Genomic DNA, 19,037 nt, shown 5'->3' with positions numbered 1-19,037 from the left:
CTGAGTGAGATGGTTTGCAACGAGCATCTGTCTGAAAGAGACCAGAGTGGCCACCCATCCCCACTGTCCCAAAGCTACAGCGCCAGGCTGTCATAGAGTCTGACTCCCTCACTGCAACGGAAACACATGGCTGCCACCCTTTGTTGGGTACACTGGGCAAGGACTTTCGCCAAAGGAAGGGGGCAAAGCCAGAGCTCCAGAACAATGGAGACGCTGCAGCTGGCCTGAGAGCAAGCCCCCACACTTGTGTGCCCAGGCTGCTCACAGTCCCAGGGAAGGGGCGTCTTAAGGAGTCGAGATCTCTTTAACAGTGGGCTGCATGCGTCTCGAGGGTAAATTCTGAGAGCCAGTTAGTGCCCAGGGCGGCAGGGGGGCAGTCACGTCACATAATTATGTCAAAGGAGCAGATATAAGACAATAGGGAGGGGTGAGGACTATGGCAAACAGAAAATCCTGTCTAAAGAGAACATTAATTATTCTAGGTTTTCAAGCCAGAAGTCTAGATTTTTATGGGAAATGTCCTGATTTTTTTAAATACTGGCAACTAATTTTTTTTTCCCCATAGGAGGACCACATAAAGCCTATCTGTGGGGCAGGTCCCATCTCCCAGCTATCACTTCGTGACTCTGCATTAGTGTTTCCGTTGCAGGAGACAAAGGAAGAGGTCCTTGGTCCCACGTTGGACGGACCAAGCTGATGGCAGCTTTCAAAGCAAAGCCTCCTTACCAGCCATCGACGCCGGCTTTCTGCAGTTCGGAAATCCCAAACGACAAGGACCCCATGAAGTCGTTGCGGCTGGTCAGGTCCCAGTCCCAAATCTCCACGGACAGTCGTCTGTCTTTGTCCGACTCTTTCAGCTGGCTGCGCGAGAAAAAAGACAGACGCCGGGCGGTCACTGTGCTCTTGCAGGCAGGTGAAAGGTACAAGAGGACAAAGCCGGAAGGGAGGACTTTCTAAAGATTACAAGCTGCTGCAAGAAACGTATTCTGTTTCCATGGCAGGCGAGCTCCCCGGGGACGAGGAGCTTTTCCTGTTTGACAGCCTGGGGCTTAGGTAGGAGGCTCAGGCCAGGTCTGACCACGTCTGCTGTCTTCTGCCTCACGAGGGCCCGTGGTGAGAAAACCTACAGACACAGTCGGGGCGTCAGTTACCTAACGGGGGGTGTCTGCACACACGTGGGTTAGGGTGAGGCTGAGGGCCTGTCAGTGCTGAGGCTGAGAGGGGCCCCCAATTTGCCCTGAGAGAGGAAAAACGGGATGGGGCTGCCCCCAAGGAATCCTGCTTCTGGCCCGTGGCCTCTGGGGTCAGACCGTCTGAGGCTGCACCCTGTATGTGCTGTGGGACTTCGGATACGTTCTCTCAGCCCCATTGGTAAAACGACCATCGAAGCCGGATCACACACTACAGTCCCTGTTATACATAGTATATGCTCAATAAATATTGGCCAATGTCGCTAACATTTATTGGCCCAGGTGCATCAAAAAGTGATCCCAGGTTCTTGGAGCACCGGCCCGGGAAGACCCTCCATGGAAGCTGGCAGGGAGCGCCCAGCAGGCTGTGGGTCCCGCGTTTTCCCTAAGCTCAGCCCCGGACGGGCTCTCTCCACCCCCTGCAGGTTTGCTGAACCCAGAGGCTTCTCCCACAATGAGCCTTCACATCACACTGTTCTCTATCCCACCCACTCCCCACACCACAGACATTCTCAACGCTATTAAAAAAAAAAAAAAAAAGTAGGCTCCAGTGTTTACTTGGCTTGCAATGCAAAAATGCAGATGGACGGGGAGGAAAAGAAGGAAGGAGAAAGGGAGGGAGGGAGGAAAGGAGACAGAAGCTGGGAGAGGAACTTCCAGAGCTCAGCCCCCCGCCCCCACCCCCACGCTGGGCTGCCGTAATTTTAACTCACAATTTGAATGTCTCATTCCACTCCGGGTTGAGGGAGCACTTGATGGTTTTGGTCTTCTGCTTGCTCTCACTTTTAGGGTCAGGGATGAGTTTCAGTTTCACATAGGGATCGGACAGGCCGTTGGGGTCCATGGGTACAAGGTTTTTAGCATCTCTTACTGGAAAAAGAAAAGGCAGCTGCAGCATTCAAAGCCCCCCCTCCCCCGCAAATGTTTAAGCACCAACCGGCAATGGCTGTGGAACCTGTGGAAGAGTCCCCGGCATCACGGTTACTTCACGGGAATTTTAATTCCTTAACACCAATCGTGAAGCAGCACCCAAAGGGGGATAAATTAAGATATTGGTTTAAATTTGAGCTCTGACTTTCGTACTGCTCTCCCCAACGCTGCCGCCAAGAGTACATTCTCTCAGCTTGTTTTCCACCAAGGCTATAGAGTAGACTGGCGTCTTTCATTTCGCATCATGTTTTCAAGGTTCGTCCCCGTCATAGCGTGCCAATGCTTCACTTAGGGCTGAGTAATATTCCATGGCATGGATACACCCGATGTTGTGTACCAGTCATCAGCCGGTCAACATGTGGGTCGTTTCCACTTGTTGGCTGTTGGGAACAGTGCGGCTATGAACAGCCGTATACCCTGACACAAAAGGTCACATGCTGTGTGATTCCACTTACAGGAAACCTCCAGAACAGGTAACTCCATAACAGGAGCAGACTAGCAGTTGCCAGCGGCCAGGGGAGGAGGAAATGGGAAGTGACCACTAAACGAGTACGTGGCTTCCTTTCCAGGTGATGCAAACTTCTCGGAACGAGGGAGAGATGGGGTTTGCACAGCACGGAAAATATACTAAATGCCATTGAACCGTACACTTTAGAATCGTTAATGTTATGGGATATGAATTTTTCCTCAATTCAGTAAGAAAAAGCTACAAGAGAAAAAGCTGCCTTGTACACCGAGGGGCACCCATCACCCATGCAGCACCCAGACAGCCCAGAGAGAGGAGTCTGGAAAAATATTGGCTCTGCCCTCAGCCAAGAACACCTAGCACAAAGGAGTCTATAAGACCAGCGTAGAGAAGGAAAGGAAGCAGAGGGTCAGCAGTGCAGGTGCAACTGGCCCTTTTAAGGATGAGGCAGGATAAAGCATCAGCCTGGAGAAGCAGAAGGAAGTGACTGAGGAGTCCATTCCACAACCAGTAACGTAAGTAGCCCGGGGAAAGAGACGAGAAAATGGGATCTGTTCCTGTCTTAAGAATAGTGCCAACATCTGACGCACGATAGAAAAATCCGAAGTAATACATGAGCCGATTGAGTCAAACTATCTGTTAGATGGCTACTATATTATGACTCCTAGCAGGAATGCAAAGATGGTTCGACCTTAGAAAACCTGTTATTAAAATAGCCATCGTATTTATAGGTCAAAGGAGAAAAACCACGGGATCATTGCAATTAGCTAGAAAGAGCTAATTTCATTCACAGGATACAGGAGGTCTGATATGACAGCACCACAGTTAATGACAAATGGGATCCCACTCGAGTTAGGAATAAGACAGACACCCGTAATCACCGCCATTATACAACATTGGTTCTAACTGTTCCCTAAGTGCAACACAACAAACAGAACTCTGCATCGTAGGGGACGAAGCACCGCCTGATGTCCAGCAACCTTTGCTTCCATCCCATCAGTCACCTTCTCCTGGGAGTGTCCCTCCCAGATATGACACCGCTTTCTCGTTCTGAGTTTCACGGACCCCGATCGTAAGCCACTTCCTGTTCTTCCCCTGTTCTGCATTAACTCTACTACTGCACTGCCACAGGGCTTCCACCAGGTCTCTCAAGCCCAAAACACGTCCTCTGTGTCCCCGCCCCTCGGGCCTGTATTCCATTCACCCGCTTAGATTTTTACGGTGCTTTAGAACCACTCCCTTGAAAACATCCTAACCCCCAATGCCCCGCTTTCTTTCCATTTTATTTCTACGGCAAAGCCCTGGAAGTTCAATTCAGATATCCTCCCTGTCGTGTCCTACACCCAAACAGCGGACCATCGCTGCAAGAAAAACGAACAAACCCCACAACCTGATTTGCCTAAGATCCTGGAGCAATGAAAGGGGTGGGACTCCACGAATGAGATGAGAAACGGGCGGGGGGCTGTCAGATGAGTGACAGGGGAGCGCAGGATGCAAGCTGTTACTGGTTCTGCGTTGACATCTGTCTACACTCCAGTGTGCTGGCACTCCCTGTATTTATCCCCAGCTGAAGGCACGTGCTGTGGCAGCTTGCAACTTGGACCTCATCCCTACACCAGGGCTACAAGGTTTCCTCTTTGCCTTTGAGTTCAGCAAGTAGGTCCCTGCTATGGGGGTACAGGGGACACCATAAGATGTTGATCCCGCCCCCAAGGAATATAGGAGACCAAATTGATTCAAAGTATAGTTGGTTTCTAATGACACACAGTGTTGTGGGTTCAGGGCTACAAGATGCCGGGTTCTGCGTCCTGGCTGCCATTAATCCGCATTTCTGAACCTCAGTTTTCTGACTGATAAAACAGAAACTACATACCTCACTGGGCTGTTATCAGAGTCCGATCGGATAAAGAATATACACGTTTGGCACTTAGGGAACAGTCAGTTTCAGTATTGTTCTTTTCACTATTATTATTATTATTATTATCCCTATTCAGTGCCTTTTATTAATACATTTGTGCACGTTTATAATGACGACTTAACCTTTTCCGAACGGACTAACATCAAACAGAACTACCTGTGGATTCTCTTCTTGCGAATAATGCATCCGACCTCTTTCATTTGAATCCTTCCGGAAGAGAGCGTGTCAGACCCCAGCCTGCAGAACCGTCAGCCGGACGGCTCAGACACAGCTTCCTGGGACCCACAGGAAGATGCTAATCCAGTAAGTCTGTTCATTTGTGAGTAACACAACACCAGCTGGGGCTCGTGCCGCTGGTCTGCAGAGCACCCCTTAAGTACAGCTTGTCTACGTGCTACACTTTCTTAAGATGCCCTTGCACTTTCCCCATCGGGAAATCTCATTTCTTGAATCGTCTAAGGAAACCAGCAGGTGCCGATTTCTAGGCTGGGATCTTGGAATGTCACATCTGTCACGTAGTAAGCCGCATAAAAACACAATCTGAGAAGCCCTGACGTGCCAGGAACTTGTCTGCTTGGTTGGCAGCACGTAGGCAAGTGGAAACAGCTCATCCTTCTTCTCCCTGCTGAGGCCACACCCCTTCCCTGTCTTATGAAGGGACACCACAGGACAACCCCCAAGAGAACATCCGTCTATTGTAAGTTTACGACTTCATAGCTCTTCCAGAATATGCTTCGCACCACAAGCGCGTGTTGCGTTCTTGAGCCATTCTCCCAACGAATGGTTTCAGATGACTCTCCTTGGGTGTCCACTTCCCCTGAGCCAAACAGTTATACCTGGGACATGACTCCATCTCCCCGCCCCCCTGACCCTTTTTTCTACTTCTGACCTCTGGGGTCTATCCTCTACCGAAGGGGCCAGAAGTTTCTGTGGAAAGGAATGGAGTGGATGGAATTGGTTCTGGGACTGTGGCCATTCACACCTCCAGGGGCTGCGGCCCCTAAAACCACGTACCCTGAGCCACTGCCAGCGCTGCAGTTTCAGATCCAAAGGCCTGTCCCCTCCTGAAGGGTTTCGGGGTAGAGCTGTGGTTCCCAGCAGCAAGGGAGCCACAAATGTAGAGAGGAAGCAGGTCTCTCTCGACCAGGCTTGGTGACACCAACTTTGATTTTTCCAGATAAATGTTTCTTTACCATCTTGGTGGAAACCTGGCCGGCCAGATGGTACCAAATGCATCACACAAAGCAGAAACAACCTCCTGCCGGTGGCAGTTTGCTAAATGGACAGGAGAACACTGTCCTGACCCAGAGAGTGTGGCTTTCCCGGGACACGAAGCTGGGTGGGGGCAGGTGTGTCTGTTTCCATCTAAGGGTCCTCAGAGCCAGGGAGGCCTCTGCATGCAGGTGAAAGGTGACCTAAGACAGTGCTGTGTCCATGGAAAGGCAGCTGTAACGTGAACTGTTTTCCTAAGAATTGTTCTTCACCAAGAACTTCCCCGGTCTCTCCCCCACTCCACCCCACACACAAAATTCAACGACCTATTGGACAAGTTGGAATAACTGTGCTGCTTTAATATCTTTCTCTCACATGGTGGGGACCCGGAGCTTCTCTTCACGAACCCTTTCAAAGGCACACGATGAGCCTTCAATCTCGTCCTCACTGCCATGTGTGTCCCCAAACCGTTATTCAAAGCGACACCCACTGACACCCAGTGATGTTTGAGGATGGTTACGATGAGAAGAGGCAGGATATACCCGCAGTGCCCACCACCAGGGGCAGGGGCGTTCATATAATCTAGAGACATTCGTATGTCAAATACCGGGTTAGTAACACTGGGCCAGCGACATGCACGAACATGTCGGAAACAAAGACCACGATGGAGACAGGTGACTCCAATCTCACGCCTCCTCGTTTAAGAAAAAGGTCTGAGGACATCCTGGTCCAGTTGGTAACGCCGCCTGGATCTGGGCGAGGTACCAGCCCTGGGGCAATGCTACGTGTCCTGACCCGGGATAACTGTCCTATGTATCCGTCAGAGAAGGTCCTCGTCCTTGGGAAAGACAAGGGGTGAATGACGACCATGATTCCAACTCAGAGAGCTCAGGAAATACAGACACACATATAAAAAGAGTTACTAGGGAGAACAATCAACCAAATGGGGCCACATATGAACAATCAGTCCATCAGGTGAGGGATACAAGCACAGAGGTTCTTGCAACTTTCCTGTCATTTTGGAATTATGTCCAAATAAAACGTTTTTAAACACGCGGTCCTCCAAATCGTCAAGAGAAAGCGACAAAGAAATAAATTTTCTACAAGGTCATATATGAACGCAAATATGTAGAAAAGAGTCTGGGAGGATATACCCCGAAGTGATTTAAAGTACGGGGTCCCTCTGAGGAACCGGTAAAGGAACCTGGTTTGGGGGCTGTGGGCAAAAGGGACCTTACCTGTATGTGTCACATGCTGAATTTATTCCAAAGAGAACGCACTCTCAGACTACCTGCGTATTCATGAATTGTTTGAAATTCAGCTGTGCATCTATGGCCTCCAGGAATCCACCACCCCATCCGTCAGGGACCCCATCCTGTTTCCCAAAGACTATAGTCCTATTTATCTGCAGCCACACTTTTTCCCCGTCTTATCTGGGAAAGACCAACCAAGTGTGTTTTCAAACCCTCCTGTTCCTGTGTTTCCATAAACGTCTTTCGTTTCCAGTAGCTGTTGCCTTAGGGACGGTGACCCTGCGTGATTTGAGGTTCACGACGACTTTTAAGTCTTAGATTTTACCTTTTTTTCTAGCTTGTTTATCCAGTTCATTCTTGGTCTTGGACTCTACCTTGCACGTAAGTGCTTTCCGTTTGCTCTGGTCTTTCCTCTGATGCCCCTGTACCTGGGATAAATGTGCTCTCACCTCTCTACCAATCAGCTTCGTCATGACTGTAGTCATCTCTCTGGCCCTCTCCCCTGCATCTGGGAGCACCTCTCAAGCTCGTTTCCGTATCGCTGGCTACATTTTCTGCAGTAAGCATTCCTCTACTGTTTCTATGCATGTCGCTTTATTGTTTTAAATGACTTCCTAGTATCATAACATAATATCCTTCTTACTTATGAGTCCTCGTATCCAGCTCCTTTTCGATCTGTCTATGGCCTTATCTTCCTGCCCTCCATCTCTCTCTCTCTCTCTCTCTCTCTCTCTCTCTCCCCCTCCTTCCCTCCTTCTTTTCTCTCCCTTTTATCTGTTTATTTTCTGCCTGTGGCACTTAGTTAATTTTTTTAAATTAGCATCCAGTAAAACGGACTTCTCCTTTTGGTGTATAGTCCCGTGAATTTTAACACACGCGTGGAGTCCTGTCAGCACCACCCTCCGGGGATAGGGGACAGCTCTGTCACTCCAGAGAAGCCCCTTACGCTGCCTCTCTCTGGTCACAAACCCCACCCACCCGCAGCCCCCGGCAGCCACTGACCTACTGCCCATCCCGATGGTTTTGTCTGTCCAAGAACTGTCAGTAGTTGGACTCGTGCAGTAGGAAACCTCTGCAGACTGGCTTCTCTCACTCAGCACGGTACCTTCGAGAGCTCATAAATAGCTCCGTCCTTCTTGCACTGGACGGGGAAACATTTGTCTGTCCAGCTGGTGAAGGGCCCTTGAGAGACCTTCAGTTTGCGTGATTCTGAATTGAGCTGCTGTACAATTTCACTTCTCTAGGGTAAATTCCTCATTGTGGGATTGGTAAGCCCTACGGTTAATGGTAAGCGTACGGTTAACTTTATAAGAAACCACGCGAGTTTTCCGGCGTGGCTGTACCATTTTGCATTTCCACCATCAATGACTGACAGATCCGATCGCTCTGTATCCTCCCCAGCACACTATTAACCATAGTTATTATCATTATTTTAGCCAGTCCAGTGGGTGTGGAGTGGTATCTCACTGTGGCTTTAATTTGCAGTTCCCTAATTTCTAATGATATCGAATATTTTTCGTGAATGTGTTGGCCATTCTTATACCGCCTTTGGTGATGTGTCTGTTCAAGTCTTCAGCCCCTGCTTTTTTTGGGGGGGTTTCTCTGTTTTCTTAATAATGAGTCTGAGAGTCCTTTACCCTGGGCACAAGTCCTTTGTCAGGCATGTGATTTGCAAATACTTCCTTCCAGTGTGTAGCTTGGCTTCTCCCTTGTAACAGCGGCTTCTGCAGAGCCAAAGTTTTTAAAATTTTAATGAGGCCCAATTTATCATTCTTTTCTTTGATGAGTCGTGTTTTCAGTGTCATGTCTAAGAATTCTCTGTCTGATTCCAGGTCATAAAAATGGTCTCCTATGTTTCTTAAAATTGTATACCTGTGCAGTTTACACTTAGAGCTGTGATCCATTTCGAGTTAATTCTTATACAAGGTCTGAAGTGACCACAGAGGCTCACTTTCCTTGTGGACATCCAACCATTCGAGTATCATTTGTTGACTCTCCCTTTTTCATTGTATTGTTTTCACACCTTATTAAAAAAAATGAATGGGCCATGTTTGTGCAGGCCTGTATCTGGACTCTATTCTGTTTCATGTATTTCTATGTCCATCCCTTTGCCTAAACCACACTGCTTGATTATTGAAGCTTTATATAAGTAAGACTTCAGATGGAATAATACTGCGACACCTCCAACTTTATACTTCACCTTAAAAATTGTTCTGCCCTTCTAGTCTCTTTGCCTTTCCATATGAATTTTAAATTCACTTTGTCCATTATCGTCAAAAAGTCCTGCTGAGTTTTGATTGGAATTTCACTAAGTCTATAGATCAATTGGTGAGAACTGGCATCTTTATTATCCTGAGTCTTCCAATCCACAAAGATGGTATATCTTTCCCTTCCTTAGGTGTTCTTCGATTTCTTTCAGTGTTTTGTAATTTTTAGCATACAACTCCTAGACATATTTTATTAGATTTCTATTTAAATATTTTTATTTTTTTGTAGTGTAAATGTTTAAAAAAAATTTTTTTTGGTTTCTAATTATTCACTGTTAATATATAGAAATAAAATTGATTTTTCTGTGTTGACTTTATATCCTGCAACCTATTGAAACTTGTTAGTTCTAGAACTAATATAAAGCTTACTACATAAGTTCTTAGAACTTATTAGTTCTTAGAGGTTTTTTATTTTGTTTTGTTTTGTTGTTTTTTTTTATAGATTCTTGTGAATTTCCTACATAGATAGTCATGTTTCCGATGTATGGGGAGTGTCTTATTTTTTTCCTATCCAATCTGTATTTCCAATCATTTATTTCTTTTTATTGTCTTATTGCACCGGCTAGATCTTCTAGTGTGATGCTAAACAGAGTGGTAAGGGTGGACATTCTGGTTTTACTCCATTGTTTAGGGGGAAGCATGTTGTAGATTTTGGGGTTTTGTTTTTGTTTTGTTTTGTGTGGGTTTTTTTTGTAGATGTCAGGTTGAGGAGGTTCCCTTTTATTGCCAGTGTGCTGAGAACGCTGATCACAAACAGACATTAAAGTTTGTCAAGTGACTTTTCTGCATCAATTGATATGTTCCTGTGGTTTTTCTTTCTTTCAGTTATGAATACGGTGGGTGGATGACACTAACTGGTATTTCATTATTGAACCAGCTTTGCATTCCCAGAATAAAACTCACTTGGTGGCGGTGTCTTATTCTTTCTACATATGCCTGGATTTGATTTGCTAATATTTTGTTGAAGATTTCTGTATCAGTGTTCATAAGGGACATTTATCTGGAGTTTTCTTCCATCGTTTTAGTCTGGTTTTGGTATTGGGGGAAGGGGCGCCTCAAAAAATAAGTTAAGACATGTTCCCTCCGCTTCTGTTTTCTAGAAGAGTCAGTGTTATTTCTTCCTTAGAGGTTTAGTAGAATTCCACAATATCCATTTCATTCCAAGCACTTTATCTGGGTTCCACAAATTTTGGTATGCTATACTTCCATTTTCTTTCATTGGTTCAAAATATTTTTTTTTCCAAAATATTTTCTAATTTTCCTTGAGACTTTCTCTTTGAACCATGGATTATTGAGAAGATTGTTTTTTAACGTCCACATTTTCCAAAGGTCCGCTGCCATGACCTTCACTTCTACCTGCACGCCCTTTACTAAGCCTCAGAACCGGAAAGACAACTGTGTACCAGATAGTCTGCACTTGGTACCCGTAAGTCTCATCACATTCTCCCTAAACAAAACCCTTCCAAGTTTTAGAACATCTATTCCTATTATTCACTATAAAATTAGGTCAAAGGAGAAAAGCCATATCATTCTCTCAAAAGACGACAAAGAAAAGCAAGTGATGAAATTCAATAACCATTCTTTCTTTTATCTCTTAGAAAAATAGGATTAGATGGATGCTTTTCTTGGTATAATAAGTGGAGCAAAGGCCACCACCACGCTTGCTGGTGAAACTAGAGGCATGTCTAGTTCCATGAAGGCCACAATCAAATTAAGAATGTCCCCCGTCACCCACCACTGTCATTTAACATCATTCTGGAAGTACCAACCAATGCAAGTACATAAAAATATTAAGAGGCTTAGACAACGGAAAAGAGGAGACAAAATTAGCCAGCGTTGCCTGAACTGTATCGTAGAGAAATTCCTCAATGGTTCTGGCAGGTGACTGACACTCTCTTTCTGGTTTGCCACCCCAGGAAATTTTTCCCATTTTAACCTCTTAGTCATTCAGTGGAAACATGGAAGGAGGAGAAGTTACACATGTGGTCCCCGTTGAGCATGAATTACTTTCTAATTAGGAAAAAATGTTACTCTAAATTTGAAAGGATCCACTGGCTGGTGGGAGGCCAGTCTCGGGTACATTGTTCTAAACAAAGTGGAACGGGGTACAACCTGGGTGTCCCCAAGATCCAGTCACCTGATCTCCCTGAGTTCTGAGTCTGTACGTCCCTGCCAACCCCATGCAGCTTTCGTGCTCTGTACCTGGGTCCTCCTTGAGCCAGAAACCTGGAAAGCTGGGCGTCCTATAACCCAGTAATCCAGCTTAGTGTCATGTATTCTCTGCAGGTTTCTCTGTCACTTCAGGGGCCTTCAAACACTTACCGTGACTCTATGTAACCTCCACTCCGGCAGGCCACAGACCCGGGGGGGATGTGGGTTAGTGCCTCCTCTGAAGGCTCAACCACCCTTGTCTCTTAGCACCTGGCACTCCCCTGACGTGGGCAAAGTCCCCACCGGGTCCCCGTGAGGCTGCAGGGCAGAGCATGCAGGGCCTGGTGCAGACAGGGGCGGTGCTCTTCAGACCAACTTAGGAAAACAGGAATAAACTTGCTCCCCTCGGGCTGGCCCCGGGGGTCTCTCCTACACCTAGGACCCATGGTTTGTGAGTCAGGTGTCTAACAAGCTAGCTTTCTTCTGGCTTGGGGACAACCTCCTGCCTCAAGCTGAGAGAAAACTAGAATGCCAGATGAGGCCACAGCTGCGTCACCCAAATCCTCAGGACAGAAGCCATGATGGACAGGGGGCCTGCGACCCCTGTCCACCCCCCCACCCCTCCACACACCTTGTGCTGAGTAAATGCGGCGGAAGCGCCAGGCGGGTGGCATCAAACCCTCAGCTACAGTGGCTGCCAACGTGGCCTTGGGCGCTGCTTTCCAATGAGATCATTTCTAAAGATGTGACATAAATACTAACGCAGGGCCCCTGGAGCTGCAGAGTCGCTACTTGGCAGCTTAATTTGGACATTCAATCAAAGCTGTCCGTCGGCAGCTCCGCGCAGCCAGAACAGCGAGGGCCAGACGCCCCACAATCTGCTCTGTAAGTGATGGGTTTAATATCCAGAGGCTTGGGATCCAAGCCTTCCCCGCTCTGAGGAAGGCAGCTTACCTCCCTTCTCTACAGTAAACAGGCCATATTTTCTCATTTCTTCAATGGGCTCCCTGTTTGGACCCCATCACTGGTTCACGGAATGCAACGGGTGCTGAAAACCCTGGCAGCCACATTCTCACACTGTGTCCCCCAGGCAGTCAGAGGGAAGGGCTGTCATTTGAAGATAAGTTCTCTGCTTCTTCTACAGTCATTCAGGGGCAACGAAGGAAGAAAACATCTGTTAGGAGCGGTCCCGACAGAGGCCGACTCCCCCGTACGTCCTGTCACACGTCCACAGTGGCACGAACGCACGAGAAGAGGGACAGTGTGCCTTCTGGACCCGTTTATCCTAAACGGACGGGTGGATAGAGGGATGATGGATGGATGATTAAATCGATGAGTCTTTACCAGCCTGAAGTAACTGTCGTCCTTCCCACTTTTTTTATTACAATTTTTCCGAACGATTCGTATGTCGATGAGGCCCTGGTGGCACCTCCTGGTTACTCCCTGTTCCCCCAACTTCTCCACTGTACTCCTTGTACTCAAAATACCCCCCAGCGGCCTCACCCAGGTCCCAGCTAGCCTGCACTGATGCCGTCCCCAACACCACCTTAGAGACCCCTGACGTGCTGTCGTTTGCTCAGTTGCTGGGCTGTGGAGAGATCCAGAGAGGGTCCCAGGGCAGCAGCTGGGACAAAAGGGACAGCCATCGTAGGAGGGTCCCAGCGCTTTGCCACTGGTACAGGACACGGCCAGCGTGTTCTGGAAAACATCCTAGCGGCACTCATGCCTGTCCCTGACCATCTAGGGACAGGACGCACAGCTGGGATGGGGGCGTTTTGTTGCTTCCGGTCCCATCACAGCTCCAGCCCAAGCCTCTGTCTGACACGCCTCATGCAGCTCAGACGCAGACCAACGTCCCGGGGACCCCGTCCACCCGCGGATGCCGTCCGCGGATCACTGAGCACAAACCCTCGGACGACGTCTCTTTCTGCAGCTCTGACCACTAATTGGAGGCACACCTGTGGCGGGGTGACATGGGAGGTTTTACGGGATGACTTCTCCTTCCTTGCCTGTCTCTAAATACTGTCACTTCCACCCCGAGGCCTTTGCCCCCAGATGGTGCAGCTACAGGGGAGTCACTGGTGCCTTGGGGTGGAGGCGGCAGGGGATGACTGAGGGACAAAGGCAGCAAAACCTCAGCTTTTCAGTTCAGAAAGCCCCTGTTTCCTGCTTCCTCTTCCTCCCTCTCCATCAGACCTTTGACAAGCACAGCTCCACAGGAAGCAGCAGACACCCGCCCTTCACGACCTGATTTGTCCCTCTGTTCTCCGGACGGAATTAGCCCCCTGTCCTCCTTCTTCCGCCAGAAAAGCCAAAGTCCCTAGGCCTAGGTCCTCATGCAACAGGCTCCCCGAGATTCCCAGCCCGCCGCTCCTGCAGACGGACTGAGTCCCGGTCCCCAGTGGGCTGCGCTGGGGCGCACACATGAGACGCACACGATTTCTAACAGGCTCAATGCCTCCGCACCCCTCACCCCAGGCGCGGAGAGGGGTTTCCTGCTGGGGGAAGGGGCCAGAGCAGCAGCATTGGCCCCTGGGAACCTGTCGGAGATGCAGATTCTCAGGCCCCAGCCCGGGATCTGGAGCCCAGCAATCGGGGTTGTAACTCCCCCAGCGCTGTCCAATACGACTTCCAGGGGTGATGGAAATGCTTGTGGTCCAGAAGCCACAAGCCACATGTGGCTACCGAGGACTTGGAAGGGGCCGCTGTGTGCCACGCACGGTTATCCACCTTATTTAACTGTCACTAGTTTAAGTTTCAATAGCGACGTGTGGCCGGTGGCTGCCACGTTGCACAGCGTCAGCCCCGTGATGGACCCGCCACTGTCACCCTCTCTTTCTTCCAGGTCAGCCTGGGAGCTGCAGACAAATTAATCTTCCGCAAGCTCAGATCTTCTCATGTCACTCCTACTCTCCAAAAATCCTCAGTGACTCACCACTGCCTACTGAAAAGCCCGTGTTCTTTCTGCTCTTTTTTAGGAAGCCGAAAGTGATTTATTCCAAACTATGATCAGAATGAAGATGAAATAATGAAGCTGGGGCCAGGGAGCTCTCATTCGGAGCCCAAGTGCTGCTCATGCAGCATCTCCCGTAACCCGCACAGAAGCCTTATCGTGTGACGAGTACGGCTCCCCCCATTTCACCCGCGCGCAAGCGGAGAGCAGAGGTGCGTGAATGACTTGTCCAAGGTCACTTCGCTGGTAACAGGAGGACGGGTTGGAGCTCAGGTTCCCCAGCTCCAAAGGCGGCACCCTTAACCATGACATGACACTGCCTCCGAAACCCACGGGAGTCACACTTTCCCTCTCCTTTCATCCCGAACTACGGCCCTGCACTGGGGCAGCAGGCGTCTTACACACAGAGCCCTTCCTCTCCTGTAACGAGCAAAGCCACGTTCAGACGTCCGGGGCTCCTTCAGGGAGAGAGAGAGAGATCAACGTGTTCCTCCCCCCGAATAGCACCCTTCCATCTCAGAAGGTGGGTTTCCCTTTCAGGTAAAGTCAGTCCATCTTTCAGTAAGGGGCAAAAAAAGACAATATGGGAGGAAAATACTGACTGTCTCTGGACTGAGACATTCAAAAAATGGTAAAAGTCTTTAAGGCCGCTGGGACGCAAACAGGTGAGCAGTGGGAGGCGATCTTGGATGAGCAGGGCCTCTTCACCTGGAAGAACACTAATCACACCTCCACGGCAGGGCTGATGAGCAAACTCTTCAGTGAGTCGGGCTGCCCGTCGGACTGGGCACGGCCAGAGCCAGGAGCAGACCTGAAGGTCCCCATGGACCTGACCTTCACCTTGTCACCGCTGGGTCCCACCCCTGGGGTCCTGGAGGAGGGACCAAGGAGGCCGAGGAGGCAGGGGGTATTGAATACCTGCAACCTGGCATTTACCTGCCCCACTTTTCTCCCTGCTGAGACAGTCTCCGGGAAACAAAGGGACTGGGGGAGGTGTTCCACAAAAATGCAATCAACCCCCCCCCCACACACACACACACACAGTGCTTTCCTAGCTGGCAAGACATCCTGTCTGTTTCTCCAGGTCAGTTTGGAACTAACTCTTCTTTTTAAGCTGCCTCGTATCCTGCCAGGGGGATGGACCACGAATGGCCGTTGACTCTTACAACACTGGGATGTGGGTGCCGACCCCCGAGCAGTCAAAACTCCGTATATAACTTCGGACTCGCTGAAATCTTCACGACAATTGTCCCTCGGCGTGGGTACCAATGCACAAGAGAAGAGCACTGCTCCAGGGCCGAGTGAGGGGCCAACCACGGTGACCATGCCACAGGAAGCTGCCCTCCTGGGCGCCAGCATGGCAGAGGGAATGGAGGGAGGAAAGAGAGAAGGTGGCAGAGGGAGCCCCCTACAATGGGCTGGTTATACAATGCTTCTTAGCTTGCTGTGTGACCTCAGGCCAGTTGCTCAACCTCTCTGAATCGTAGCTTATTAGCTATAAAATGAGACTACTTGGTATGTCTCCTGTCCAGGTCCTCCTCTTTATGCTTGAAAAAGTGATATGCCAATAAACGAATGGAAGTGTGTTTCTCTGGTCTCTGAATGTGACACGTGGCCTTGTGACTTGCTTTAGCCACTGGGATGTTAGCCACTGCGATACAAAGTCTTCAGAGGTGCTTGTGAATCGCGGCTGGATTGAATTGCTCTTGCTTACGGCTCTGGAGACTCCGATGCCCACAACCACGTGGGCAACCTAGGGTTAGCCTGCCGGATGGCGGGAAACACGTGGCCAAGCCACCCCTGTCCCTCAGCTTACACTGAGCTAGCGACCAGACATGAGCGTGAGGTCATCCCTGCCCATTTGGCCCCGGGGAAGCCAGCCCAGGTTGGAAGAGCTTCCCGGCAGCCCCGCAAGACTGAAAGCAAGTTTGTTGTTTTAAGCGCACTACAGTGAGAGTAATTTGTTACACAGCAAAGCTTACCGATACAATTGCTAACGAGATTAACTCCTCACCAACAGCAACACAGGGGGCAGGTGGTGGGGCCCTGCTCCAGGGGATGCTCCTGTCACCTGTCCTACGAAGCTGTCCCAAGCCAGCTTTCTCTGCAGCGAGGGTGTTTTCAAAGTCCAGTAAGCCTCAAGTTTAATAAATGAAAGAAAGAAAGAGATACAATCTAAATGTTTAGATTGCTTTGTTCCTCCAGGCTTCCTTTCCTTCTTTAACAAATTGCCCAGCGTAGAGAATTCTTTTCTTTTTTTCCCTCCCGGGAAGTTATTTATTTTTATGGGCTTCTTTCGGGAAATAAAAATCAATTTTGGAATGCAAGGGATACATTTTACTCTCCCAATAATGAAAGCTAGAAAATTAAAGGCCCCAAGGAACAAGCCCTCTGCACTAAAATGATGTCGAATGCAGCACAAATGTTCTTGTGTGACCGTATTACAAATCGTGTGCGCTGGGTGCCGATGGTGACCCGGAAATCACTCAGAGAACACACAGTGGCTCGGACTCGGTGGGCCTCGGCAGGCTCGCACACCCACAGAAAAGCACGTCTAGATAAGCTGTTCTGCAATTCACAGCGCTGGGAAACTGTATGTGTCAAGGTTCTGTGTGTGTGTCAACACACAATTAATGAGCACCTATTATGTGCCTAGACCTGGTGATACGACAATAAATGAGAAAGGCACAGCCGGTGCCCTCAAAAAGCTACCTGTTCATGGAAAAAGATACATTACACAAGGTGCCTTAAGTTGGGGTTCCTGAAAACAGACTCTGATGTGGAGACGTGGGTGCAGGGGGCTCACCCTGGGGAAGCAGGATGGAGTGAGGAGTTACATGGTCTCTTCCAGAACCGTGTGGGTAGGTGGCCCTTCAGACACATCTCCCACTGAGGGGGGTGCGGGCTGCCCCTGGAAGGGGACATAACTTTGGACAACGCAGCTGTCTTCAGGGCAATTCCTGGAGAAGGACCAGGCTGTGAGTGGCCAGCAGAACACTCCCCACAGCTGGGAGCAGAAGTGACAGGGTCCTGAAAGGGGAACCTGGGGGCACCCCACTACATGAAGAATCATTTCAAGTGTGACAGGTGCCTCTGTTCAGAACAGGAGGGACCCACCTTGGACCAAGGGTTAGTGTGTGCGTGTGTGTCACTGGCCTGTTGCAAATGGCACCCAGGAAGCAGCTTGGTAAGAGTTCACTCACGCAGACCTCGCTGGGCCCTGTGAAGGCCCCGACACACCGTCTCCCTTCATCCTGTCATGACCCTGTGACATGCGTGCTCTCTCCACCAGGCAGTGACCAACCTGAGACCCTCAGGGCCTGACTCACTTGCCCGGAGTCCCATAGCCAGTATGCGGCAGAGCTGGGATTTGAACACCTAATTCTGCGACGACCAGGCCTCTGTCCCCTTCTGTGCATGGCCTGTCCCTTCGTCCATGCATCTTGCCTGCCCCCCCCACCATGCTTTCTCCACTCACACTGTCAGTCTGCTCCAGTGTCTCTCGTGCATGACGTTCTCTCCTGGCCCCTTGCCTTCACAACCCATATTCTCCTACGAGTGGTCTACACTTCTCTTTCCACGTCCCCTCCTTAATGCCCCACATCCCGGCTCTTCCCCCCACTGTGCCATTGGACAAGCTCAGTCCAGACGCCCAAGGTAAAGGATCAAATCAGTGCTGGTCTCAAGCCTTGGCCTGTTCCCTCCATCACCACCAGGTGGCAGCACCTAGCGGGCGGCCATATCCACTTTCTGGAACTCTCTCTTCCCTCTGCTCCTGAGGCGCTCAACTCTTCTGGTTCCCCTTCTTCCGCTAGGAGCGCCATGTTTTCTTCTCCTTCACTGGCTCCTCTTCCTCTGCTGACCCCTCAAGTGGCTCCAATTCCCCGGGTCCCAACCATGCTCCTCGTCCAACCCCCACCCTCCCACACCAGACACGCCCCACGGCTAGGGCTCCCACGGTTATGTTACTAACCCCTGAACCTACGGTCCTAGCTGCATCCACCTACAGGACATGAGTCCCCCGGGCACCCCAAAAGCTTCTCGGGCTCAGCCCATACAGAACCATAACCATCACCGTTCCCTACGTGTGAACTTATAACCCCGATACCTCATCACACCCACGACCCCACGTCTGCGGAGCCACAAATCTCCCCCGATCCCCGATGCCTCCATCCTCTCTCCGGTTACCCACATCAGGGTATCCGCGTTGGTCCACTGCTGTTGTCGCTTCCTTAATTCAAACGTGCGTCAGCTCAGCCACCATCCAACTGAGCTCCTTTTTCACTGTCACCAGCGGTGTCTAGATCACACATCAGACGACCCCGATGGCTCACCAACCACTCAGTAACGTGCAAAATGCCTGGAATGCAGGCGGCAAGGCCTCGATGGGCCTTCACAGATACACTCCAGTCCACACACCAGAAACGCCCCGTGCCTTCACGTGCTCTCACGTGGTCGCTTCAGCCTGACAGCCCACCTCTTGCGCCCTCTTTTTCACCCGCCGCACCATTTATTCAGCAGAGACGTACTACGCCCCGACATGGGCCGGTGACGTGCTGGGCACTAGCACAGGGTGCTATGAAGACGGGGGTGCTTGCCCTCCGGCCCCGCAGAGACAGGTAAGAAGCAAATAAACAAACAACAGAATGACAGCTACATGTGACCAACACGACGACAGTCTTAGGGCAAGGGGACAG

General features: G+C 50.0%; 1 protein-coding gene across 3 annotated transcripts in view; it reads right to left on the bottom strand.

Moving 5' to 3' along the window:
- PRKCB (protein kinase C beta) overlaps positions 1-19,037 on the bottom strand; it is a 233,916-nt gene that overhangs the window by 77,206 nt on the left and 137,673 nt on the right. For all 3 annotated transcript variants that reach the window (XM_033101075.1, XM_033101074.1, XM_033101076.1), the window contains 2 exons: positions 1,904-2,060; positions 727-861 (listed from right to left, as the gene is read on the bottom strand). In XM_033101075.1, the coding sequence (XP_032956966.1) occupies positions 727-861; positions 1,904-2,060 (292 nt within the window). The remainder of the gene's footprint in view (positions 1-726; positions 862-1,903; positions 2,061-19,037) is intronic.

The sequence above is a fragment of the Rhinolophus ferrumequinum genome, assembly GCF_004115265.2.
Source record: "Rhinolophus ferrumequinum isolate MPI-CBG mRhiFer1 chromosome 15 unlocalized genomic scaffold, mRhiFer1_v1.p scaffold_54_arrow_ctg1_1, whole genome shotgun sequence".
Lineage (NCBI taxonomy): Eukaryota > Metazoa > Chordata > Mammalia > Chiroptera > Rhinolophidae > Rhinolophus > Rhinolophus ferrumequinum.
The sequence above is the reverse complement of the archived record's forward strand: the minus strand, read 5'-3'. Positions and strand labels throughout refer to the sequence as shown.